Raw genomic sequence first — 27078 nt, 5'->3', positions numbered from 1 at the left:
TATGAGTTAAGCAGCAAAATCCATCTGTTTTTATTCATATCAGAAGGTGGCCATTTTGCCATTTAATGTTGAGTGAAAATGACAGTTGCTCAGGTCTCAGGTAACAAACAAACACAGCTCAGCGTCAGAAAACAGGTGAGCTGTGATTGGTCAGGCCTGAGCCCTGAGCAACTGTGATGTCATCTTGAGCTGACAGCAAGTGGCAAAATGGCCGCCCCCTAAAATTGATAAAAATGGCTGGGTTTTGCTGCACAACTCAGATTCCACAAATGGAATATTAATCAGAATGTCATATTTAGACTAATGAGGTCAAATATAACATATTATTGTCAAGAAATGGTTATGGTTGACTTCCTTTTTAATTTATATTAACTTAAAATACCCTAATATATTGGCATACACATTATACATTAGCTTTAAGATGAAACCAAAAATAGAACCCATGGTTGTACGCAATTCACAAAAAAATTGAGATTTATGCTTGTGTTTTAAACTCTTCGGTTATCTTATTTTAAATATGGAGGTGTGAATATGAATGCAAATGCTTGTTTGTCTAAGAGCTTTTTGTTGCTGATACTTGGTCTGTTTTTAATTTTGCCTCTCAGCATGATTTAAATGCTTTGATGAAACCTCCAGGGCTATCACATTTAATCAAAAACTACATTTCAAAGGCTTTTTTTTTTTTTTTGCGACAGGGCATCAAGTTTTGACAGAAAGTATTAGAGAAGAAAAAGAATGACCTGCACAAACATGACACCCGTAGCAGGAATTGAACCTGGGTTACGTGGATAACGAACCTTTTTTCTCAGCCCATTGACATATTATCATGTAGGGCGATGAATCAGCAGGGCAATTTTACATATGAAGTATACTTAGGTTGGATTTATTTCAGATTTAAGACATTTTGATATAGTGCAATGGTCGGATTTTATTTAATTTGATAAAAGGCACTTGCTGAAACAATGTGACGTTTGGAGGCGTGATGGAACACGAAAGGCAACTGTCACGTGACATCCCTTTTTTCTTTTTTTTCCCCTCAGGCCTGAGTGTTTTGGTATCCACGCGTTGAGTCCTTTTTCTCCGTAGTTTCTTGTTTCCTCAGCTTTACGCTTGAGTGATTGATCTCCAAGTGTAGTTTTTCCTACGTCGCCTTTAGTTTCTCCGCTTTGTATAGCTCGTTTGTATTTGTTATTCTGTTTCATCGCGTTGTGCGTTTTTTAGCCCTCGGGTGTATTTTTGTAACTTTCTCTTCTTGCAGCTATTGCAAGCGACTTTTGTTAATAGTTTTTCTCCTGGCTTCGTCCCGCGGTTTGTGTAAGAATACATTTGTCAATCTTACCCTTTGTGTCTCGTTTGTGGGATCCACTATCCGGTTTAGTAGGATAGACTCGAGTACACCTGCGAGTCTAATGAGGACAAGCAATAAAGAAAATTAATGTGATGCCATTTGGTATGCTATGTTATTCTAAACATTACCGTACAATAAGAGATTTACGATTACAACAGTTCAACCCTGAAATGGATGGATTCTATTTCCATTATTTCTCATTTTGAAAAGTGGTTTGACCTTCCATGAAATTAAACATCAAACCGCCTCTATGAACAGAGTGTGTTTGACCTTTCAGGCTGCACTGTATTATCGTTGCACTTAATTTTATTGCAAATTCAGCCCAACAACAAAACAGTTATTAGCGCTTGATGATGAGACTTCAAAGTACCAATAATAATAAGCACTTAGCACTTAGTAAGTGTTCATGTGGAATTTCAAAGTCCTTCAATGCTTTTTCCCAGCCGCTACCCTTCTTTATGTGGGACTCATTTTGTTTTGTATACTTTATGGTTTCAACAGAAGTGAAGATGAAGTGAGAGTGTCAACAAAACTCTTTTTTCCCCCCTCATCTACGCTCCTGTTGCCGAGTTAAAAACAGCCGCGCGCTCCCCTTAGCCCCCCTTCCAGTTCTCCCTCTTATGGAGCAGCCCAGCGCACCTCTGTCCACCCCTCCCAGAGTCAAACATTTGGTACATCCCAGTGGTGCCTCTGTCGCTGGCTTGACACTGACTCAGTAGTATCTCAGCAGTCAGTCAGCTGCACAAGCAAAGAGGTCCTCAGTGAGCATCTTTTATCTCAGCCTCCTGCGTGTTTCGCATCTCTGTTATGACCCTGTTCAGCTCAAGATGTGAGTATGTCTTTTTTACGTCTTGTGTGTGTGTGTGTGTGTGTGTGTGTGTGTGTGTGTGTGTGTGTGCGTGTGTGGGTTATTAGATGTTTGCATGCATCACTGTGTTTCAGAACGGAAGGTGTGTGTGGGAGGGGGGGGGTCTCTCATTCAGATTTTATTTGTTCAGTTTCTCCCTTAGTTTCACGCAAAACAACCTTCCTTCACTTTTAATCCCTGTTCATTTTCCTTTTATGCTCATCACTTTGTAATCCGACAGTGATGTGACACTTTACCACTGGAGGTTTGGAGTTTATGATGATGGTGAACATGAGGTGATTCCGAGCCTAACCTGTCTCACATTGGCAAGGTCAACAGGCTCTGTACTTAAAGGCTCATTGCCTCTTTAATTATATATATTAAGTAGTAGTGCAGCTCTTGGGAGGAATCAAATATTTTCTTTCGTGAAATCATCACAATAAAGAGGGAGTCTCATTTGTAAGTATTGTTTTTTTTTTATAGCGGAGCACAACTTTTGCATTGATTGAAGAGCAACACTCGCCTCACAAAGCTAGAAAAGGCTGCAGGCAAATGGGGGGGGGGGGCACACACACAAAAGACGAAATCATGATACACTGAATCTTGGATGTGGATGCCAAATATATTTCAGATATGTGCTTGTAATCTTAAACTTTCCATTATTGTCTGTAGCCTTCATATTGAGAACAATGCCTTTACAGTGAAAAGCCCTGAGAATGAAAAAAACTATAATCAGTCCATAAACAAAGCTGCAGAATTGAATCAAGTACGGAAAACTAATGCAACATGACCAAAAAAAAGTGTATGCGGTCTCGGTTACCATTATTTTTTGTTTATTTCATGTGTGTAGGTCATGTGTGGCTTTTTAATACACGAAGGGATAACATTTGAGTTTAAAAAGAGGAGTCTGGAGCACTCAACAATCCTCAAGAGCCCCTATCCTTTCCATGTTTCCCTCATCCAACACACCTGAATCAAATGATCAGATCATCCGCATGCTTTACAGAAGCCTGATACCGATCCTGATTATTTGATTTAGGTGTGTTGGAGCAGGGAGAAAACAGTCTGGATAGGGGCTCTTCAGGACTGGACTCGGGCACCCCAGTGGTACATCAATTTGCACTTTTAATAGAGAGAAATGCTCCTGCTATTATTATTATTATTATTATTATTATTTTAAAGGGTTTTAGCAAATGACCATAGTGTGATGAGGAGCTCAAAGGAGATCAAGTGAATTTTATAATCTTCATTGAAATAAATTAAGTCAAAAATGATTTTATTGATTCTTCTTTATTTATTTTATTTTTTACATCTTTCTTTATAGGGTGAATGGGTAATAAACGGCAGAACTTTCCAATTCCAAGAATACACACTGCATGTACGAGTGGGACTACAAAACAATATTTGGGTCAGTCGCCTTTCAGAACGAATGTTATTTCTATGCTCCATTTATAAGAGAAGATAATTGGAAATTATGTAAATGATTAAAGAGTAGCGTTCTAACCACTGCATGAAACATGAAGCAAGAGCAATAATTATGATGGAAACATAAGTCAGACTTTTTTTTTTATCTGATCATATTATTTCATCTCCCACACATCAGTGACTTCAAAGTGTACAGATTAATAAGCGTATAGTGGCAATTTTTTGCTTTTATGCATATGTGTGTGTGTGCGTGTACGAGTTTGTGTGACTGTATATTAGTAGGACTATATTAAAAAAAAAAGTAAACAAAATATTCTGAATAAAATGCATTTCAAATGAAAGCTGCATGGACACAAATTCCCACAACTGATTTTTGCACAGGACTACCGCCAGTCTTGACATTTCTCTTTAAAATAGAATTGAATCTGCATCTAGTAAGGTAATAAATTAGGGGTTAGTTGATTGACCCCGACAGTAGAGTTAACTATCTTGAGCGCCGACAGGAAGGTCGAATCAGCAATGAAGAATTCTGCTTCCACCTACGGTGGCGGCGTACTGATGAAGGTCTTCTGAGCAAGTACAAATGATTGACTATGTATGAGGAAAACTTGAATGTTACTATGGAATTATATCTCAAACTTAAACAGAGACTGTATATTGTGTTACAAGCTTTAATTTCATATCACAATGGGGATGGAAAGCATATACTGAATCAGTTTCCACCCATTCACATTAACACGCAATGAGCCATTATATCAGAACATTTGTTATTTGAAGGGAGGAGTAGAGAACACACACACACACACACACACACACACACACACACACACACACACACACACATTGAGACTTGACACTCCAATTGCAAACTGTCTGAATTTTAGTGTGGCTCCACCAGACAAAACCAAACAATGCCCCCTGCATTATCCCACTGATTGATTTAGAAAGTCTTTATAGGCCTTGCAGAGGTTTGAAAACAAGCAGTCTGGAGTTTATGGATTCCAATTAAGAAAGGAGATACAAGGGAATCTGAAATACATAACTCAAGCAAAAACCGACATCTCAGCATATGAACTCATAAAACAAATCTAATGAGATCTAATCTACCGGTAATCTAATTTCGGCTACTGCATGAGAAAGAAGAAGAAAAAGAAAAAAACGGGTCAATATCTCTATAAAGTCCCTTTGGTGTCTTCATTAGAATCACTCTGTAATCATGAGAACATAGCAGAATAATTAAACTCTGAGGTTTTTTTTTAATTTTTATTAAGTGGCCAAACATTTGCACCGCACAATGATACTGAAAGTCTCTTCAAATTGCTGTCCACCCTGTCTTCATGGGGAAACTGTACCTTTAAGAAACCCGCTGATGTTTTCAGTGGCATTACAACCAATATTTTGCCTCCCAACGGTGGCTGAAGTACTGGCATGTGGCAGAATCAATATGTAATAATAATGCTTAACGTGTCCATTCTGTCATATTAAATAAATATCAATTGATATTTAAGCCTTTCTGAAATTAGAAATATTTTGTGTTAAACAGTACACAGCTTGCTAACTGAATCATATTGCGAAGTCTAGGTATTAGTCCATTATCTGTTCATTAAATGCTAATCCTAACCAAAAATTGTCCACCCTGTCAGCAAGCTTACTTATTTTGCTGTTTGCATGTTTTCAATTACAATTTATTATGACAGGTCAGAAAAATGAAATCAAGTCAATGTTTGGCACTTAAATGGGGTGAACCAAATGCTCGTCTTTTTCTACTACACAAATTGTAATTGCTTTTCGTTCAAGCTAAAAAAAAAAATGTTCCTAACAAATATTTTATAATGACACTAGTTCTTTAAATAATATTTTTTTCCCTCAATTCTCTTATCAGTCTGGCCACTGTAGAATATAATAATGAGCGTATTGTTGCAATTTTTTTCTATGCAGCTCTCGTTTTAAATCTCTTTAGATGTGTAAACGTACCTAATACTGTGCTGCGTTAAAACCATTTTTCTGGTTTGCACTGGACTTAACAACACACCCAAGCAGTTAAAAGCCACATGGTGATGCATACCACTATTACAGTGTGCCAGTTTATTGTTTACTAAAACGACCTTGGTAAACAAATGGGCGTTTTAAACGAGCGATGATATTTCATTTGTATCTTCGTTGCCGGCCTCAAAGCGATAGGGTTTAGATGTCAGCTATGCTGATGCACCACAGGAGAAAGTTGCCCAGCGGGTTACCTCTATTAAGCCTCATAGTGTTGCAAATGTATCTCTGCTGTGCTAGGCAAAAGCACAGACATGTGTTTTTGTACACGCATTTGCAAACCACACTTAATTAATTGTAGCTTGCAGCCATTTGATTGCCTCACTGTGTGAGTCTATGTGCAGTTGGCCCAGTCACACTCCATTCAGCACCCATCTGTCCATGTCTTCCTCTCCTCTCCTCTCATCATCCCCTTTTTCTACACTCTTTTGGAAAATTGAGACAAAGCGTCGGGGCAGCAGAGAGCGTACTGTGATCTGTGATGTCAACATTGAGTTTGTTGGCATGTTATGAACTGAAAATGGCTCTTTGTTATTTGGCCTATAGGCATCGTTCTTAGAAGTGTATTTGTAATTGAAAGGCGGGCAGAGATTAAAGATGGATTGGAGTGATGTGAATGGCAGGATGAAAAAAAACAAAGGTGAACAGCTGGCTGGCGATGGCAGGTCTAATCAACGGTAAGTGATAGGAGGTGAATGTGAAGGACAACCCCTGACAGACTTAGCGGCCGCTTTTCTCATTAGCATGTTAAATGATGGCTAACGGAATTGTTATTTACATCATTAAAACAAAACAAAAAATGCCTGAAATATTGATGGACTCAGTAGGACATCACTAATGTTCTGCTAGCATTAGTTCATGTGCTAATGGTACCAATTCTGAGTTTTGTGCGGTCCTTTCACAAATTAAAAACCTTGAGGATTTCCCTGTTATGGGACAAATGGAGGCTTATTCTATTCTAAAAGCGTTTAGCAATTGTTTATGAGGTATGTCGGAATTCCAGTTCCAAGTTTCACGACTGGTGTTCGGATAGCCGTTGCTTGTTAAACCACCACATACTGTAAATGCTATTTGCTATGCTATGGTGTTTTCCATTAAGACTTTATGGCAAAGTTATGTGGTCGTTTTAAATACATTTTCTTTATTTTGTGTTTTATTTGACACTAAACTTAAATTGGGAGTGACAAACAGCTTGAAGGTTCTTTTCTTAGACTTGTTTTCTATTTGCCAAACTGCTGCTTGTTTGAAGTACAGTAACTTGTATTGAGTGCAGCCACCTAGCGTTATCTACATTTTTTTCTTACAAGTCAAAGCAAATAAATAAATAAAAATCAGCCGGACGATGACTCGAGTTGAAAAAGTTAGAGGCTAACGTATGGACAAACAAGACCATACACCACTTTCCCATTAGAGCTCCAGTTCAGTTTGCCGCAGTTCATTTCGTATTGGTCGGCTTGCATTTCTTTCCTGGGTGAAGCATCGTGTCTGTTTTTGTCCATCCATTTATAAGTTAGCAGGCTACTTTGTGCTTCGTGGAGCATGGCATAAGACGTTAGCATTTGACAGATTGAACTATATTTTCTATTTCGGTGCAGCGAGAATGGTTTCAATGTGCCTTCACCAAACACAATGCTCCCTCAGAACTGGAGTAGGAAATCCTGGAGCAATTTTTTTTTTTTTTTGTTTGAAGACGGCAGGTTTAAGCACAAACCAGATATTTTATTCTACCGGTATTTGTATTCTGTGCTACACTACTGTGTAGCCACACTGTGCTGTGATGTCTCCCTTAGTGTATAAGGATGAAGTTAATGGGTTGTTCATGCTTGCAGACACGAGCATGAGTGGAGACCTCAAGTCAAGTCGCTCCAGGGCAGCAAGTAAACGGGCCAGCAACACCACTTATGGGTGAGTGTCAACCACACACGCACACACGCACACACGCACACGGACACAGGCGCTTGCACACCTGCATGCAAACAGATCTTTGTCTACGACTCAACGGCTGCACCACCTGCATTGCAATCGATGCAGCATTATTTCTTAATGTTTCATAGCAGCTGAGTATGTGCTATGCTATTGATTTTAACCAAAGGTGCTGTCTACGCCACTCAGTGTTTTAATCTATCTGCTGATGTTGTGAACGCTTATGATAACGTCTGATTGCATGTTATTGTTGCTGGTTGAATACGGTGAGAAGGGAGAAGGGAACTGTGCAAACTGGCCTTTGGAAGGCAAGCAGGAGATAGAGACAGAACAATATGGGCTTGTAGTGGAGATTTTGTGTGTGTGTGTGTGTGTGTGTGTGTGTGTGTGTGTGTGTGTGTGTGTGTGTGTGTGTGTGTGTGTGTGTGTGTGTGTGTGTGTGTGTGTGTGTGTGTGTGTGTGTGTGTGCGTGTGTTTGTACAAGTCTGTCAACTGCAGTGCGAACGACGCTGTTTCCAAGGAAAACAAAACACTTTAATATGAAAGAAGCTTCTCTATTTTACAGTTCCAAAACACAGACACTGAAATAAGAAACATAATATTTTTACTACCACTAGTAGGGGGGGAGAAGAAGTCTGTAGATTGTGAGATAAAGAATTTTTTTTATTTTTTTTTATAAAATAAATAAAAATAAAAAAGGGAGGGGGGATTATTTTGGTATTTCTTTCAATTTTAACGTTTGAATGGAAATTGTTATGTTTGCAGCAAAAAATATTTACATAAAAAATTACAACGCTAAATGCACTGAAACGATGTCTTTCCTATACCCCTGATTGCTTTAATGAGCATTTTACTTGTATAGGGTGTAAGTCTGGAACAATACAAATCGGATAAAACTGAAAATTGCAATACTCTAGGACACCCAGATTTTGTGTCAAAAATAATTTTGTTAACCTACAGTATATTGAAGTTCATTTTCTTCAGCAAGTCTACAGTGTGACCAGAATGAGCCCACGTCAGACCAGAATGAGTGAGCAAAACTGTGGCTTCTGTTATTGCTAACCTCCAAGCTTATTGAAGTCAGCAGCATACACTCTAAAAACAGTTGGGTCAAAAGTAACCCAATTATGGATCAAAAATGGACCGATCCACTGTGTGGGTCAATTTGACCCAACTTTTTGGGTTGTTTTATACAAAATGACCCAATTTTTGGACCCAAGTAAAGAATCTGACCAATATTTATGTGTTTTTTTACGCTGAAAGAACCATTTCTTTAAGTAGAGGATCGGTCCATTTTTGACCCATAGTTGGGTTATTTTTTAACTAACTGTTTTTAGAGTGCATGACAGTATTTTGGCCAGCTGGTTGTGAACAGGAATGGAAATCATTTAGTGGACAAGACCCAAACTTTTTACTGAAAGAGCTTCAAAAACCTCCCCAAGTCAAGTTGAATAATGCACATTAAAAGACACTGTTCCTAAATTAATTAGTACAGTCGTATTAGAGCACAGGAGAAAACACAGGCACATCTACTTTAAAAAACACATTTATTATATTAATAATTTGTATATAACCAATGTAATAAATAAAAGTATATTTGTAATATAATTTTTTATTTTATCTAATCGTGTATCAAACCGTGGGATAGAAAATGAGATACAGTTAATACCATAAAACAATTGGAAAATTTCCAGTGAATACATCATTCGTCATTGTCTGTATTCATCTAAGCACATCCCTCTGAACTTCATTCCTGGCTGCCATTCTAAAAGCTCAAGCACCTCTAATGTGCACAAGCCAGTCACATTCCTGCAAACTCAAGTAGCTGGTGAATATTCAATAATTTAAGGATACATTCAAAATACATTGGCGGACATTCACCCTACAGTGTAAACAGATCAATAAAACACACACTAAAAGGAAAATAATATTAACATTTGTAATTACTTGTTTGCGCCCAGCCTAATGATTAGATTTCATTAGCATTTTGTGCTTTCACTGAACTGGGACTCTGCATATGTTTGCTACGCCGTGCTCCCAAATAAACAGTGATAGTTCGGCATCCCCGCCAGCTCAATTCCGTGCCCCTCTGCTGGGCTTGCTTCAACATATCAGCTTATCCAGTGTAAATAATGCAGGAGGGACATGCTACATTATATCCCAAACATGTCATTTTTGAGAAGTTAATCCAGCCAGGCTGCTACCTCCTCTGTCACCCTGTCTCAGGCCATCCTTAACACCTCCCCTCCAACTCGATTTGCCCATTCCTCCATGTAGTTATTCAGCAGTACGCGGCCATGCATTAACGGGGTTAGTCACACAACACCCACACACACAATGCGCTGCCACAGCCGGAACTCACCTGAGGTATTAGCCGTGATACAGCCTGGGTCCACCTGATAATTCACTGGAATGACATGGTATTAGAGCAAAACAGGTCAGGTTTCTGGAGGTTTTGGGTTAACCGCAGCACTTCCCAACCTTTACAGCACCCTGCACCCAGAAGCAACTTTTAATAGGTTCTGGTAGCCACTGGATCTCATTTTAATAATAATAATAATAATAATTATAATAAAACATTTAATTTATTAGCGTCTAGTCAACCCCCCCAAAATTTAACAATAATAATGTTCTATCTATATTGCATTCCATCAGTTTTTTATCAATATCAGAAGGCGGCCATTTTGCCACTTGCTGTCGACTGAAAATGACATCCCAGTTGCTCGGGTCTCAGGTAACAACCAATCACAGCTCACCTGTTTTCTGAATCTGAGCTGTGAGACTTTTGGTACCACTGTAAATTAGGGATAGTCCAATTATCGGCCTGGCCGATTATCGGCGCCGATATTGAGCATTTTGATGAATATCGGTATCGGCCTTTTTTTCAAAATAATAATAATGGCCGATAAAAAGTAAAGCTAAAACCATTTTAATCACAGATAACTATTTATTAAAAATTTCAATTAACTTTATGAGATACTGCTGACCCCGGGACCCTTATGAACCTTTTGTTTTTGTTCGACATTAAAACAAATACATTTGTTTTTGTTTCCATTTAAATGTTTCCTGAATTAATTTTTTTTAATTTTATGAATTATATTGTTTAAGTTTTTTTTTTTTTAAATCAACGTTTTAAAAAGTTTGAAAAATTGTTAGATAAACATGCTTTAAAACATTACAACAAAGTCAAGATTGGCATTTGTATTAAAAAAAACAAAAAAACATTTTGATGCCAATATTTTTCCCCCTTTTTACTGAAAATTTATATCGGCTTCAAATATCGGTTATCGGCCTCCTTGACTACTAATAATCTGTATCGGCCCTGAAAAAAAAACGCATCGGTCTATCTCAACTGTAAATTGTTTGTCTCAAGTCAACCTTTAACATTTCTTGACAATAACATGTTATATGTGACCTCACTTGTCTACACATGACATTCTGATTAATATTACATTTGTGCAAAATGAGTTATGAAGCAAAATCCAGCCATTTTTATCCATCTCAGGCGGCTTCCATTTTGCCCCTTGCTGTTGACTGAAGATGACATCACAGTTGCTCAGGGCTCAGGCAACGACCTATCACAGCTCACCTGTTTTCTGAAGCTGAGCTGTGATTGGCTGTTACCTGAGACCTGAGCAACTGTGATGTCATCTTCAGTCGACAGCAAGTGGCAAACTGGCCGCCTTCTGATATGGATAAAAATTGCTGGATATTGCTGCTTAACTCATATTCCACTAACGCAATATTAACCAGAATACCGTAGTTATTGTCAAGAAATGCTTAAGGTTGACTTCCCCTCACCCAACTTGAGAGTTTGGGGTTTTGTTTACAAGCTAGATCAACAGGCGGATTGGTGCAGTGTTTGCAGTGATACAGACTCTGTATATTGGTCCGATGTGGTGAAGAAGCAGAGCCAAAAGATAAAACTGTCAATTTACCAGTCAACAATACATTCTTACACTCACCCTTGGTCACAAGCTGTGGATCGCTGTGTATGGCCACTGAACCAAACGTGACCATATGGTAAAAGAGTAACACGAAGTTATGATTCCCTGTTTAAGAAATAGCACGGTTAGAAAAATGCCTTTTCTGTCTTTTTTTTTCCGTTGGGAAAGTGGTAGGCAGCTTGTCAACTTGAGTGAACAACAATGTTTCAAAAGTCACAAGAAAAGCTACGAGACATGAGCAACTACAAAAGGCTGAACAAGTTCTCATATTGAACCCACAGATATACTGGCGGACACCACAGCCTGTGTCCTAGATTGTCCTCGGACACAGTAACTCACACTCAATACTGCAGCGTCCTGATGCAACTCCAAACGGCCCGCAAGTTAACCAAAATGACCACTTGAATTTTATTGGAATCAAATACTGTACTTTATTTTCCCAAGTCCATTCTCTTCCTTCCTCATTGCCACTTGTTTGGGGGGGGGGGGAACTCCCCACTGGCAACTTGCTAGCTCTATATAAAGGTTTTGTCATCGTTTATTGTCCATGTGTCCTCCTTGTCAGTCACACACACGCACACGCAGCTCCATGACACCCCCAGGTCACTAGGACCCAGCTGTGGAAGTTTGATGAGCAAAGCCAATGTTTCACAGGCCAGATGCGGTTCCTGCCTCAATGTGCTCCAGTGCACCACTACAAAAGCTCACTCTATTGTATAGGAAGGCTCAGCTGTGACTGGAATTGTGTATGTGTGTGTCTGTGTGTGTGCATGCATGCACGCTTTTCGTCGTCCTCTATGTATAGTGTTTAAAAATAAAATAAAAATGGCACCCAAAATCCCCGTTCCCTAATCAGGTTGACTTTCAATGCATTCCCGCCACATTCTTTCCACCAGCGGTAAAGCACCATTAGTATTTGCCAACTGCCAAAAGACAGTAGAAGAAGAAATGGAAGAAGAAGAAGTGTAGCATTACCGCCGGTGGCTTCCTTCTTTATAGCATGGGAACGACGTTGAAGTATATAAACAAAGTAGACAAAATGAAAGCAGAAGAAGAAATAGACGAAGAAGTACTGTGGTCATGGCAACTAATGTGTGACGTAACTCTGCTGCCACCAGTCTGTCACAACAAGGATTTACTACTTCTATAGAGCAGCAAAAGGTGCAATAATGACCAGGATTCTACCTTTGTCTACATGTGATGCAGGATTGTGGTTAAGTTAAGCCATTTTAAATTAAAAAGGAGAACTTTTCTGTAGTTAGAGACGTAATATTCTAATACAACCGGAACTCATTTGCTGCCGTGAACACGGGTTGCGTTCAGAAATTCACCATTCATTTTTTGTGGCACACTGAAGACCGAATGTCTGAGTGAAGCAGTGCATGCTCGGGGCGAATTTTCGAACGCACGCACGCTTAGGAAATTGAAAGTTTGGGAGCGAGTCTGAGCCATGCTGTTCTTGGTCTCGGTTTTTGTTAAATAAATTCCCCCCCAAAATGTGACTATACTCTGAAGCGATTTTTATATGTTTCTGTTTCATGATGCATTTTTTATTTTTATTTTTTACTGGACTGGGAAGCGACATCTGAAAAACGTGGTACTCATTAAACACATTACACTCTGGTCTTTATACAAATGCATTGTACATAATGAATCTCTCTCCAGCGGCATAAATGGTCAAGACAGCTTAAAGCCAGGGACAAAGGACGAAGGACAGACACTAAGATGCCGTTTGCTAACGGCGGGCCAAATCTTCCTATTACAATTTGATCATTAATATTTTTTTCACAAATTTCTACCATTGGGCAGTCCACATGTGTTGGTGTTGTTTTTACAAATTATTGACCAAATCTAAAGTGTTGAAAATGGCTTGTTCCCTTTGACGATGCAATGTAAACGACTATTTGGAGATAGGACGCCAGTGATTTGCGCTAGTTTTCATGGAAAAGGCATATTAAGCAATAGGGGAAAAAATCCTCTATGTCCTAAAATGAAATTTGAATCTTCAGAAAACATGTTGCAAATCGTGCAACTCCATTTGGATAACGAATCCATTGTGAATCAGTAGTCGGGTTTCCATCGAAATGTTTCGAAATTTGTATGCAAATTTGGGGAAAATGCGCAAAACGGACATGCGACTTATGCCCGTTTCCATCCGCTCTTCTTTTGCGAATATGCGCGATGACGTTGTTGACGGAACTTTGGGACAATGGGGAATTCCAGGTGGGAATTGTCTTTTTTTCTTGTTGGCTTCCCTCCCGCATGTCAGTGAAGCGTGTCGTTACATTGAGAGCTGATGTTAATAAAGCCATCTAAAATTGCATTTATGTTCTTTTTCTTTAATTAATTATAAAAAGAATCGTGTTTCTTCATCTCCCCAAACATATCTTACTTTATCATCCGCCATTTATTGTGACTACAAACGTGCGTGTGACGTAGTATCGGTCTTGTAGTCGCTTATTCACTAAACCTGTTTCCATCGCCAAAATGCGCATTTTCCTTTTTTCGATACATTTCAAAAACCACCGCCTCCAAGCGTAAAAAACGTTTTTGCGAATTTTTGGCCCTTTTTTTTTTTTTTTGCCGTTTCCATTCAGTTTGTTTTTCGCAATTCTTGAAAATTCGATTGGCCCTTTTTTTTTTTTTTTGCCGTTTCCATTCAGTTTGTTTTTCGCAATTCTTGAAAATTCGAATAAAAATTGTTGGATGGAATCCCACCTAATAAATTGAATAGTCAGACAGGCAAACAAAATATTACGTAAATAATGTTATTTAAACCATTACAGCTGATAACAGCTTTGACTTCATTCTGAAAGGGGAAACGTGTGGACCAGCATCGCAAAATGGATTGCTGGCTGTTCCACTGCGTTTTTAAACGGCTTCTTCTTTCGTCTTAATTTTCCACACCATTACTACTTTTGATCGCAAGATTGGAGGGCAAAAATATATCTTGTCGATCTGAAAGATCCATTACTTGAAGGTCAAATCCCTTTGGAGTGTCTGCAAAGTTTGAACAGTGACCTTTACTTTGTGTGGTTATAGCCTCGCCAGTAAAACCGTGCGCGCCGTTCATCCTACACTCTGCTTGATTTTGCTGTCGAAGAGAGAGAATACAAAAGAGAAAAAAGTGGCTATGAACAGCAGAGAATTCCCGCTGTCCAAAATTTGGCCTTGCTGCATGTGTTTCATTCGCTCATTTTGTTTGAGTTATGAGCAACATTGCTCATGGAGGACCGTGAGTTAGGACAGAACACATGCAGCAGACCCATCTGCCGTAAAAGCTCAGGGAGGTTAAAAGGGGCAGGATGGATGGAGGCATCAGACTATGGATTGTGCTTCAACCAGTTCATGTTCCCTCAGAGTGGGTCGCAAATCACTGGCTAATCTAATGGCAGACATTACATCGCTGTTTAAAACACACATGCTTGCACAGCTTAAAATGAAATCATTCTCGTGCTGTATGTTACAAAGCAGGCCACTGTGGGTACAAATTAGCCATCAGCTGTCACTTTATGAGTTGATGTTGGCTTAACCGCATGCAGCTATACGGCCACTGCGAACAGAATAAAGGCGCCTCTCAATAAAAATAAACGACAGTCATGGTTAAGTATGGCCACCATTTGTTCGAAGTAGAATATGCAGCCCTTTAGAGCTTAAGAGTTATATCCTCCATTACGTTGTCACTTATTTTGACAAATTCTAAAATGTCTCAAGTCTGCGGCTTGGCAGGCTGACGTCTGTAGAACCACCAGAGACGGAAAACAATGCAAAGGGCAACAATTGCGACAATCAAAGAAGAAAGCAGGCGGTGTTCATCTGCCTGTCTGGACGCATCAATCTGCTGCAGCATATTTTGGTGACATTACTTTGATTGTCACATAACAGCTGAGACTGCCATGTGTCCCGAATTTGCTAAAGCTGTCCACGCAACTAAAAAAGGCTTTATAAGAAAAGAGGACGTGCTAGTGTCAGAGATCTGCTGTTTTATGTTTCAATGGGAAAATGAAGCATGAGGTTGCTTGTAGAAACAAACAAAATGATGTGATTGATTATTTAAGCAAAAAGAAACATATTTGCATGATTATTAATTGAAATTGAAAAAATAGGAGGCAAATAATGAAATATTCCATCAATCTTGCATTAAAATGCGTCGTTGTTTTGTACTGCTCACGCATATTCCAGTTGGCTTTCTCATTACTTCACATCTCGTTCAGCTGACGTCTGCAACATGATAAAATTAAGTTCAATGAAGTGGATCAAAACCTATTCTCAAAATACATTACTTGAAATTGGGGGCAACATTTAGAAACAACATTTTTCCTTCCAATGGGGCAGATGCCACGGGCTTCCGACTTCCGGGTTTTACACATCAGCGCCGTTTCCGACCACTGCTGGCCGCATTCCAACACTCGCGCCCCCCAACCGCGCGCTCAACGGCGAGAGGGCGTCTCGGCTATCTGAAATGCTTCGGACACTGAGACAGACACTACACACTCGTAGCCTCGCACCCGTCGACGGGAACGCGCAACCAAGGGGCACAAAGGCGGAAGGCATGCGGCCCTCACGTCGCAAACCGGAAACGGAAACAAAGTTGATGGGTGACAACCCGGAAGTCGGAAGTCCCGCCTCCTCCGTGGCATATAGTCCATATGATGTTTGTTTGTTCTACAGCATGCTCACCTGTTTTCTGAGTTTGGTCATGTGACGCTTGCAAGCTGAGCCATGATTGGTCATTATCTGATCCCTGACCAACTGCGATTTCATTTTCAGTCGACATTAAGTGGCAAAATGGTGCTGCTTTAGCTGTCGTATTAATCAGAATACAATGTTTAGACTAGCGGGGCTGCATAGAACAAATGATTGTCAAGATAATTTCTGGATTGATTTTCCTTTCAACAATGGAATCTGAGACTGTACGCAAAATATTGTTAACAGGATATGCCGTAACACAGTATGACAAGACATAATCCCATATACAGTGGATAGGGAAAAAAAGGATGGTTGATTCCTACTGCATATCATTTTGATGTAAGTTTTTTAAACAAAACAATCAATGCAACCTAACAAAGCTTGGTATTAATGATTTTGAAAGAAGAGAAAATGATATAGGAAAATGTTTGCAGACAGACTCAAGAGGCCAGCAGATGCCTTAGGTCATTCTCATGTGCCCAATTTTCTTTCTTTTTTTCTTCTTATTTTTTATTTACTGAAAACAAATCCCATTGTTAAAAACAAAGCTTCAATTGTACAGCAAACGGATTTTTTGAGCCACATCTCACGGAGCAAAGCCCAGGAGTAACAATTTGCTGGAGACAAGCACATTTTGGCAAGCCCATCCAAAGACCCGCCTGCCTATTTCTGTGAATTATAGTGTAATGCATTGCGCATTGTCCTTATTGTACAAAGAGCGCTGGGGGTTGGGGGGGGGGGGGGGGGGTTGGGGGGGGGTGGGGGGGGGGTCCTGCTTGGTAATGCAATTCAGTGTTGTTATGGCTTTAAGAAAATTGCTGTCCTTGAACAGGGTTTGTCCCGGGTCTGATGGCCCTGTAGCACTAAGGCCTCTGAACTTCTGTTTTCATTTCAAACATGTCAGACTCTTCACAATCAATCCGCGAGACTGACAATAGGGTAGGTCACGTATGGCATCAACTATCAAACTCATCACCATCTCATCACATTTTATACTACAGTGGTGAAGGAAGAAAGAAAACGCCACCAAATTACCCTTGGCTTGTACTTTACATTACAAACAGTTTTCAGCCTGAGCAGAACAGAAGACTAACATCCTCAAACGTAATTCTAGGTGCATTACGCTTCATCTGTTGAAATAAATAGTGCGCTGCTGCACTCGCATGCAACCACTCTCATGAACGTAATCTGTTCAGCTCGTTTGCCTGAAAGACTTTCGATTAAGATAACAAGCACAATGCTGAGAGAAAACATCGACCAGGTAAAGACCAGCTTGATGAGGTAAGACATTAGTATGATTAAGACTACCAAAGATGCACTGCAATCCACTCATATTATACCACTTATCTAATGCAGTTGTTCTCAAACGTACCACCATTGTCACTAACATTAAAATAGAGTTGCATAGTTGGCCGAAGCGTTCATCAAAAATGAGAAAGAATTTATTTAAAAAAATATATGATGACAGGGTGTAAAAGTTCGCCACTAGGTGTCGCTATATCATAGAATTCAGCATACATTTTGAAGCACGCACACTATGATGAAGCCAAGAGACCAAACTTCGCAAGCCTACCACAAATTTCTATTTTGCGTGAGCGAACGAGCATCCCAGTGATCGACGCGACTGACTAACAAGAGCGGCTAGCGAGAGTTAGGCGGAGCCATAGGCCGGAGTGACTAACAACTAGGGCTGTGTTTAAGAAATCGAATAATAAAAATTAAAATTAAAATTAAAATTAAAATTAAAATTAAAATTAAAATTAAAATTAAAATTAAAATTAAAATTAAAATTAAAATTAAAATTAAAATTAAAATTAAATTTTACATTTTACATTTTACATTTTACATTTTACATTTTAGATTTAAAATTTAAAATTTTAAATTTTAAATTTTAAATTTAGAAATTTAGAAATTTAAAAAAATAATTTGAATAATCAATATCAAATCGATTTTTCTTTCTAAAGTCTGATATTGATTCATAAAACCATGAATCAATTATTTTAATATCTCTTTTTGCCATAAATTCATAAGAAAATAGATTTTTAAAGGCCTTTTTTTTTTACTTTACTTTACTGTTTTCTAGTATTTTCTTACATTTATGAAAGACCTAACTTATTGCTTTCAAACAATTCTGAATCTTTTTCATTTATATTTACAATTAATTGAATTAGAATAATGAAAATATTTTCATCTCATCCTTGCTGATGTAAATGTTTGTGTAACACTTAAGTGATTAATACATGTGTTACTTTCATTAAACTAAATCATTTAACCAGTTACTGCCTCTGCAAAATTTTATTTGGAATTTAATGTTTGTGGAGTTTTATCATGTACTTGATATTTAAGAAGAATTGATGTTCCATAACTAATCAATATCGGATTGAAGTGAAGTGAATCAAATCGGAAAAAAACAAAATCCAATCGAACTGAACTTTTCTGAATCAAAATCAAATCGATTGAGGACATTAGAATCGATAACCAGCCTACCCTACTAACTAGAGCAAAGCAGAAGGTGACAATCAGCGAGAGCCCGAATCACGGGACTCAGATAAGCGACGATCAACCCAGTGCTACAAGCACCACTAGGACTAACTATATGTGCAAAATTATCATTCCGATATCCGTAGCCTGTATATACTACTACCTACTGATCGTAGGACTACTAGACCTACCATTCATTTAAAAAAATTACATTGATGTGATAGAATATATATTTTGGCATATTAATTAAAATCAATAGTGGTCCTCCAACAATAACGACCATATTGGTCGTTTTACCAGGCACCAAAATACGACGAAGTGTTGCATATTGGGGTTAGGATGAGGCTTTCAGTGAGTTTGTACGGTACACGTTAGGTCATTACATGGGACACTAATGGTTGAGGTTAGGGAAAGGGACAGTGTGGTTGTAGACCGCTAGAAAACATGTAGTCAACACTAAGAAAACATATAATCACTCGTCTTCTGACCAGATGGTTCGGGTTCAAGTCTCACTTTTGAATTTTTTCGCTATTTAACATGGCCGATAGAGGTCGCTAAACTAAAATGCGTAACACTTGGTCGTAATTTGGCACCTTTTCAAAACGACCTATGTGGTAGTATTTATTAGAGGACTGTCTCAAATTAACTATTCAACTGTTCACCACTAGATGGTGCTAAGTATGACACAATGTCCCATTAAATTTGAATTTAAATGTGTCTTTTTTTGGGTTTGTTTTATCTCACTGTATGTTTGAAATAAAACTTTCAGTCAATCAATCAACAGTCAATCTCTCCCACCCCTAAAATTATGTTTGACAGTATACATACATCCTGTTCTGCAATTTGACACATCTCTTCACACCTGCATGCTCGTTTTAAAGCAGCTTTGAACAGCCAAGGTCTCTGAAGCAAACGGATCCCTGCGGGCTCCTCATGCGCCATCCTCAAGCGGATGACAAGAAGCATTTCAATGTTTTTTTTGGTTGGCGTAGTAGCAAAAAATAACAACAAATGAGCTGTCAAACCAAAGTCTACACTACACTTTCTTTAAATTTCAGCATTCCTCTCCTCCACGTTCCTCTGGTTGCCATTTCTCCCTGCACAGATACTGTGACGTTCTGTCTGTTGTCCTTTCCCTGCTAGAGATGACGTGCGGGCTGTAGTGAAGGAAAGGTCAGCGCAGTCACAGGTGGATGTACTGCTGGAGAAAAGGTCATTGTGCCTCAAAAAATAAAAAATTTAAAAAAAGCACAGGTGTGCATCTGCTGGTTTCCCTGAGCCGCTGAGACAGCAACAGTGAGGAAGCTCAGAGGAAGAAAGGAGCGAGTGATATGACGCAGATGTGATGCTCGGCAGAGATAAGGTCACGAATCAGTCTGGAGCTTAGTGAAGGTGAGATGGTAGGGATGCTTTCCCAACTACAGAAACATTTCAATTCTGTCTAGCCATGTGTTGTTCAATAACCTTGTCACTTACGCAAAAGTCTTTCACAGCCGAGCAAAGTGTCCGAAATCGACTGAACTGCCGGGCATCATTGGCCAAGGGTTTTACTGTGCAAAGTCTACTTAGTGTCAGCCAGATTGTCTTCACTCTCTGTATATTTTGCACCTTCAATTAGGTTTTAGAATTTTTTTTAAATCCCTTGTCAAATAGTCTAAAAATATTAGTGTTTTTACATTGATAGTGAAACATAATTGTATTCTAGGGCTCTTCATTGCAAGGGAGTCAGCAGTGTTTCCCACACCATGTTAATATTTGGGTGGGCCACCCAACCAAGAAGTTTTTAAGAAAATATATAAAAAATATATTTAAAAAATAAATAAAACATGTCGCGACCAGATGCAGACCGCATGTAATGTTAGTTTGGCGTCTTGTGGATCGTGAGGCTAGAGGAGACGTAGTAACAGGACTGAGATGTCCCCCATACATCCCCACCCCACCCCCACCCCCACCCCATGTCCGCTGGTGTCCACCCACCGAAGTAGATTTAAAATCTTTGGGAAACACTAACGTGTCTTAGTACTTTATTTTTTCTTTTATTTTTATAAGAGCTGTCTTTAGGCAAATGTTCTACTTTGACCTGCAAGCAATAATTTGGCATACGAGCGCTGTAACTCTCTTTATAAAAAGCCGCAGGTTGGCAGGTAGTGAGCAAATTAAAAATAAATAAAAATAAATAAATAAAGAGACTTCAAGCTGTTGTTGCCACCCCAGTGAATTTTACTGTCAAACTAAACATAGCAAAAAGAATTATAAACCTTTGCCATCGAAAACCTGATAAATTCTAATAAATAATGCAAAACGTCATAGACAGGCAAACATATAAGGAATAATAATAATAATGAAGGAATAAGGGATGCAGCGGAAAAAAAATTGGGGGCCAAAAACGAGAATTTTTGGGCCGAAAAAATGTATGCCAATTTGAACTATCATTGTATTTATTATAATTAATAAAAAGTATAAATTATTATGAAATATTTATTTAGCACTGGCATTTGAACAAAGTACAATATAAATTGAAATGCGCCCGCACCGCAGGCATGTTGGCTAATGGTACGTTAAACACCAAATTTTCTGGCGGTGCCATTGCACTTTATAGTCAATGTAGTTTGCACGGGCCGGCATGGATGCGTGCGATGCGGATATTATAACGCGTTTATATTTGGAGCAGAACACGGTGAGGCGCACTTAAAATCTGCACATTCACAACGTTTAAAAATACAAAAATATATTTCTTCACACCAGCCAATCGGCTTCGGGAACGGACTGCAAAGTCACACGCGGCGTCTGTAGCCACCCAGAGATAGCGTGTTTCCGTGTTTAAAACTGTTGATAGCAATAGTGCTAGCATTAGCTAAAGTATTTAGTATTTTTTTTTTTGTATTACGTCACCTTTTTTGTAACGGGTACCTAGATGACATCACTCCCCAAGGCTCGCTCTCCCGTCTAATGAAGTCATCTCAATCCCAACTGATTAGCACATTGGAGGCAAAAAAAGACAAGTCAGAGAAGCAGGTGGGAGAGGGCGAAGGGGGAGGCATAAATAAAAGACTGGTGCACAGGCACGAAAGATCGATGGAGTGTGGTGCAGAGGGCAAGTGTGAAACAATTGAAAGAGGAGTAGATATGAAAAGAAAAATGCAGAGAGCAAAAGAAATAAGGGTCAGGGAAAGTGAGGGGTGAGGAAAGCAAAATAGCGGGGGGAAGCAAGTGAGCAGTGCGCCGCGTGTCATCAGCCCCCCTGGCGGGAACAATCCATCTCAAATTGATCTTCCAGCTTGGCCCAGCAGGGCATTCCGAATCAATCTCAAATTGATCTCTGTGCCAGAGGTCGGGAAAACTAGCAGTGGAGCTTATCAGAAATATAGTGGTGCTGGGAGGATCTGACAGGGAAACTTATCACACTGCACAACAGGAAATGGACTCGGAGCCCCCGGGGTAGCAAGGGGGCGAGCCTGCACCCTATACACACACGCGCGCAAAGTTGCACAAAGATTGGATGTCTCTGCATGTGCCCAACACAAAAGTACACGCGCACCCCTGTTTCCGTACCACAGAGAGGCTCACACATTCGTCAGCGCGCGTCACTCAGATATTCATTCATTACACACCTCGAAGTAATTTCAAAAAATAGAGAAGTTTCCCCGACTTAAAGTCAATTTGCTTTAAGATGCCATTTGAGGCCGGCAGCTCTTAATGACTTTTAACACATTCAATGTGTCCTCACTAAGTCTGTGTGAGAGACTTCAGAAAGGATAATCAATATTTTGCATTTAGATGGTGAGTCAGCTCTGAAGAGCGCTTGTGTGTCTTCGGGCCCAATAAATGTAAACCAAATAAGCCACAGTTCAAAAGTGCTTTTAAAGAAAACAGTATCAATAACAACACTAGGAGATGAAGCAGTGTTCGAGCAACTCAACACGCACACACACTACTAGCTATCTGAATGATTGTGCTTATTAAATTGTGAAATCATGCTGCTTTGAGAATGTTTTGGATTTGACTTGCTATGATTAAAGTAGAAACATGCCAGTGTTCTTAATTATATTTCTAAGGCTTTGTAACTTTTCAGTTATTACTGCTTAAGAATTTAGATTGCATTTTGCGGCATGTACGGAGAAAATGACCAGGGCAGGGCATGCAGAAAAATAAATCATTTTCATTGCGGAATGCAGAAGCAAGTCACATATGGAATTGGGTGTGAAAGTGAAGGGAATGTTTGAGGGTGTTTCGGAGGAAGCGGAGGATTTTCCGTGGCCTAGAATGGCAAAATGTCTGCATCAGCACTGACGGGTATTGGAGGTCAGAAAAGGGAGTGTGTGACGATAGGAGTGAGTTTCAGGGTATCTCGTCGGTCTGGATGATATGATCTAAAACTCATCGAATGGAATCCCTTCACAGTAACGGTATAATGTATATCGGGATATAAACATAAGTGTCTTCTTTCTTCTTTTCCTTTCGGCTTTTCCCTTCAGGGGTCGCCACGGCGAATCAGTTGCCTCCATCTTAGCCTGTCCTCTGCATCCTCTGCTCTCGCACCAGCTACCTTCATGTCCTCTTTAACTACATCCATAAACCTCCTCTTTGGTCTTCCTCTAGACCTCCTGCCTGGCATTTGGAAGCTCAGCATCCTTCTGCCGATATACTCACTATCTCTCCTCTGGACATGTCCAAACCATCTCAGTCTGGCCTCTCTGATTTTATCTCCAAAGCCTCTATAACATGTGCTCTCCCTCTAATGTACTCATTCCTGATTCTATTCATCCTGGTCACTCCTAAAGAGAACCTCAGCATCTTCATCTCTGTCAACTCCAACTCTGCCTCCTGCTTGCCATCATTGCTGGCTTTCCCCATATTTTGTTTTAACTCATCTCTTAAACTTTCCTTTAGACTGTTTCAATTCGTATATATTTCATGTCTGTGCCTGCAAACATTTTTCCTTACCTACCTTCCAGTAGGGCGTCCCTCAGGGTTCTTCTAGCAGGTGTAAAAACTAATTATTTTCCCTTGTCACGTCACACATTTGTGCTGCCAGGTTCTTAGAAATTCTGACAGATTCTGGATGGCTGTTGATTTAGCATGCTAACATTAGTTGAAGGCAAACTTTTGTCCACTGAGACAGCTGTCTGAGGATGATCGAGGAAACGTCCGTTTTCTCCAAACATAAACAGACTCTCGTGAGGATGTTTCTGACTGGCAGCTTATCATTTATCCATTGCGTCCGTCAAATGATGCCCGGTCTCTTTTTTTTCTTTTTTTTTTTGAGTGGATATGGGTTCATTTGTTATTGCCACTGTGCTGCTTTGCCCTTCATGCTGCTAAATTGAAACATATAGCTTTTAATTCTCCAATAATTTCATGACAGCAGACCCATGAAAACGAAGCAGTGAACTGAGATAAAAAGGCAGGAAGGATTAATTACTCAAGGCAGTCGGCAGTAACCTTTTAACTTTGGTCTGCAAGTTGATTTTGACAGGACCTATTGCCCGATGGTAGCAACTTTTGCCATTCAGCCTCTTTTTCTTTTTTTTTTGCGGTTGATGGGTGGCGTGGGAGGGGTAGCTGTAAGCGCCACGGATGTCACTTGTCACCTTCCTGCTGTGTAATGCGGCTAATTAGCACTAAATATCCTGAAACCTAAAATTTTCCAATTACTGCTCCCCATGAGCTCTTTAGTCTCTCTGTTTTGTTTTTTTTAAATAAATGACAGACAGCTGAGGTGTCCTCCCCTACCCTGTCGACACTTGCAGTGCATCAAAAACATACAGATGTTAACTAAGCCTTATTGTATGGCAAGATACGTACATCTAAATCAGTTAATCAATCAGGTATTAAGATTGTTGTCTTTGAATCTTAATTTTGCACTGAGGACAATTTTTTTGTGAGTGTGCAAAGTAAGGTCCATAAATGCATTCTTGTATGACTTTTATGAGGAAGAAACTGAGAGATAACCAAGATCTCAACCCCATCAAACATATTTGTGATAAACTACAACACATATGGTGATCCAGGCCCTTTGCCAGGTCCAAAATCAGTGACCTTTGACCTCACAAATGTTCTTGTGGATGAATGGGCAAAAAATAAATAAATCTCACATATGTCAAAATCTTGTAAAAAGTCTTCACAGTAGAGTGGAAGGCATTTTGTTGTCAAAGAAGGCACAATTCCATATGTTTTTTTTTTTCTTTCTGTATTTGTTGTGGCAATTTGCTCCAGTACTTTTGTTCATAATCCATATAGTGGAAAAACAGACCAAATGTAGCAAGTTAGTGTCATACACTGACAATCCCTACTCTACAGACACCGTAAAGTCATTTTCATAGATTTGCAAGATGTGTTCATGAGGCTTCAAGAGTTAAGATGCCATACCAAATGAATCTCCTTTTATTTATAAAAATCAGAACTATCAGTCTCATTTAAAAAAGAGTTTGCAAGAAAAAAATAGATTTTTGTATCTGTTTTAACAGTTATTGACTTGATAGTAGCATATAATATATATGAAAAAAATCTATTATGATCAAATATCAGCTGCTGAATAACCATCCATCTTCTGCCGCTTATCCGAGGTCGGGTCGCGGGGGCAGCAGTTTAGCAGGGAAGCCCAGACTTCTCTCTCCCCAGCCACTTCAACCAGCTCCTCCAGTGGGATCCCAATCCGTTCCCAGACCAACCAAGAGACATAGTCATAGTCATAGCATGTCCTGGGTTGTCCCCGGGGCCTCCCGCCGGTGGGACATGCCCGGAACACCTCTCCAGGGAGGCGTCCAGGAGGCAATCCGAACCAGATGCCCGAGCCACCCCAACTGGCTCCTCTCTACTCCGAGTACCTCCCGGATGACCGAGCTTCTCACCCTATCTCTAAGGGAGAGCCCGGACACCCTGCGGAGGAAACTAATTTCGGCATTTGTAACCGGGTTCTTGTTCTTTCGGTCACGACCCACAGCTCGTGACCATAGGTGAAGGTAGGAACGTAGATCGACCGGTAAATCGAGAGCTTCGCCTTTCGACTTAGCTCCTTCTTCACCACAACGGACCGATACTGTTGAATAACCTTTCATGCAAACTCATCAAGGAAATTCACATTATGAACCTAATCGTCAACCATACAGATTCAATGATTAAAATTACAGCTTCTACTTACGTGAGGCTCATGTTAAATGACCTCTGCGCTGTTATTTTTAAACAGCATGATTCAACAAACGACACCATCACATTCATACAGCCTGGAGAAGTTTCCTCCTTTCCTTATAATGAGCACTTCTGACAGGACTGTGTCAAGAAGGACTTGATTCACTTCTGTCATTTAGTCGCCCTTTAATGATGCCCTTGTACTTGACTTTGTTCTGCTCTTACACTAAGTATCCGTAATAACGCTGGAACATCTCTGCACACAGGTTGATAGCCAAATACAACCTTTCAACCTTGTAAATTCCTAAACCAGTCCTCTACCAACATTCTATGCATTTTAAATAAGCATTTGACATACCTACCAGTTAAAACTACTTCATGTAATGCTTATTTGTTTTATTTAAGATGCAAGCCTCCTATCCTAAATCCCACATACATGTTTCATCTATTTAAAGTGGTTAAGAAAATCCTACCTGCAATGCAAATGTTCTTTCCCCTCATTATTCTGGTTTACGTCCTGCCGGGTTCATTGTTCGGTCCTGTTTTAACTGCTAACTCCTCGGATTAACTTGTCTCATCATATATTTAAACAAGGGATTTGTGGGGCAATTATAGAATACTAGAGATTGTAAAACCTAAAGCACTTACACTTCTGGTCACATAAGTTATAAAAACGTATATTTACATATTTGATTGTAAAAGATATATTACACTTAGCTTTAACATACACTCATTAAAGAAACACATAACTAGTGGTTCAAATTTGACAGTGAATTATAATTACAACCACAGATTTTAGATTAACACAGCATAACATAACACCACCATGACTCAAGTAGACCTTAAAAGGAACCCAGACTGTAATGACGCTTGCTCTATATGATTTATTTGGTTTCATAACTGTTACATTTCTTTAAATTAATTTCCACATTTTGTAGAAACTTTATTTGCATGCATGTTGCCATATTTGTCACAATGCATTCTGGGTAGTGGCATAGAATGGTTGCTGTCCTCTGCAGAGCCAAACAAAACAATTGCAAACTACACTAGCACTGGCAAAAAAAGGAGTCAAAATACTACACTTTGCGGCTTTCAGATGTCATTTTCATTTTCATGTTTCATTTTTTTAGCGAACAATAAAATTAAAAGACACCATTATTTGTTCATTCAGATCTAATAATAATAATAATAATGATGCACGAGACACTCAAAGACGCTTTACAATGAAATGGACACATTATTCATGC

At 39.4% G+C, this 27078-nt stretch overlaps 1 protein-coding gene across 2 annotated transcripts in view; it reads left to right on the top strand.

Moving 5' to 3' along the window:
- Positions 1 to 2044: 2044 nt before the first annotated feature.
- LOC147177079 (heterogeneous nuclear ribonucleoprotein C) overlaps positions 2045 to 27078 on the top strand; it is a 44132-nt gene continuing 19098 nt past the window's right edge. For both annotated transcript variants that reach the window (XM_086070491.1, XM_086070490.1), the window contains exons 1-2: positions 2045 to 2177; positions 7493 to 7568. In XM_086070491.1, the coding sequence (XP_085926617.1) occupies positions 2156 to 2177; positions 7493 to 7568 (98 nt within the window). In that variant the 5' untranslated portion in view covers positions 2045 to 2155. The remainder of the gene's footprint in view (positions 2178 to 7492; positions 7569 to 27078) is intronic.

This window comes from Leptonotus elevatus, chromosome 3, assembly GCF_054856555.1.
Source record: "Leptonotus elevatus isolate MCC_2025b chromosome 3, RoL_Lele_1.0, whole genome shotgun sequence".
Lineage (NCBI taxonomy): Eukaryota > Metazoa > Chordata > Actinopteri > Syngnathiformes > Syngnathidae > Leptonotus > Leptonotus elevatus.
The sequence above is the reverse complement of the archived record's forward strand: the minus strand, read 5'-3'. Positions and strand labels throughout refer to the sequence as shown.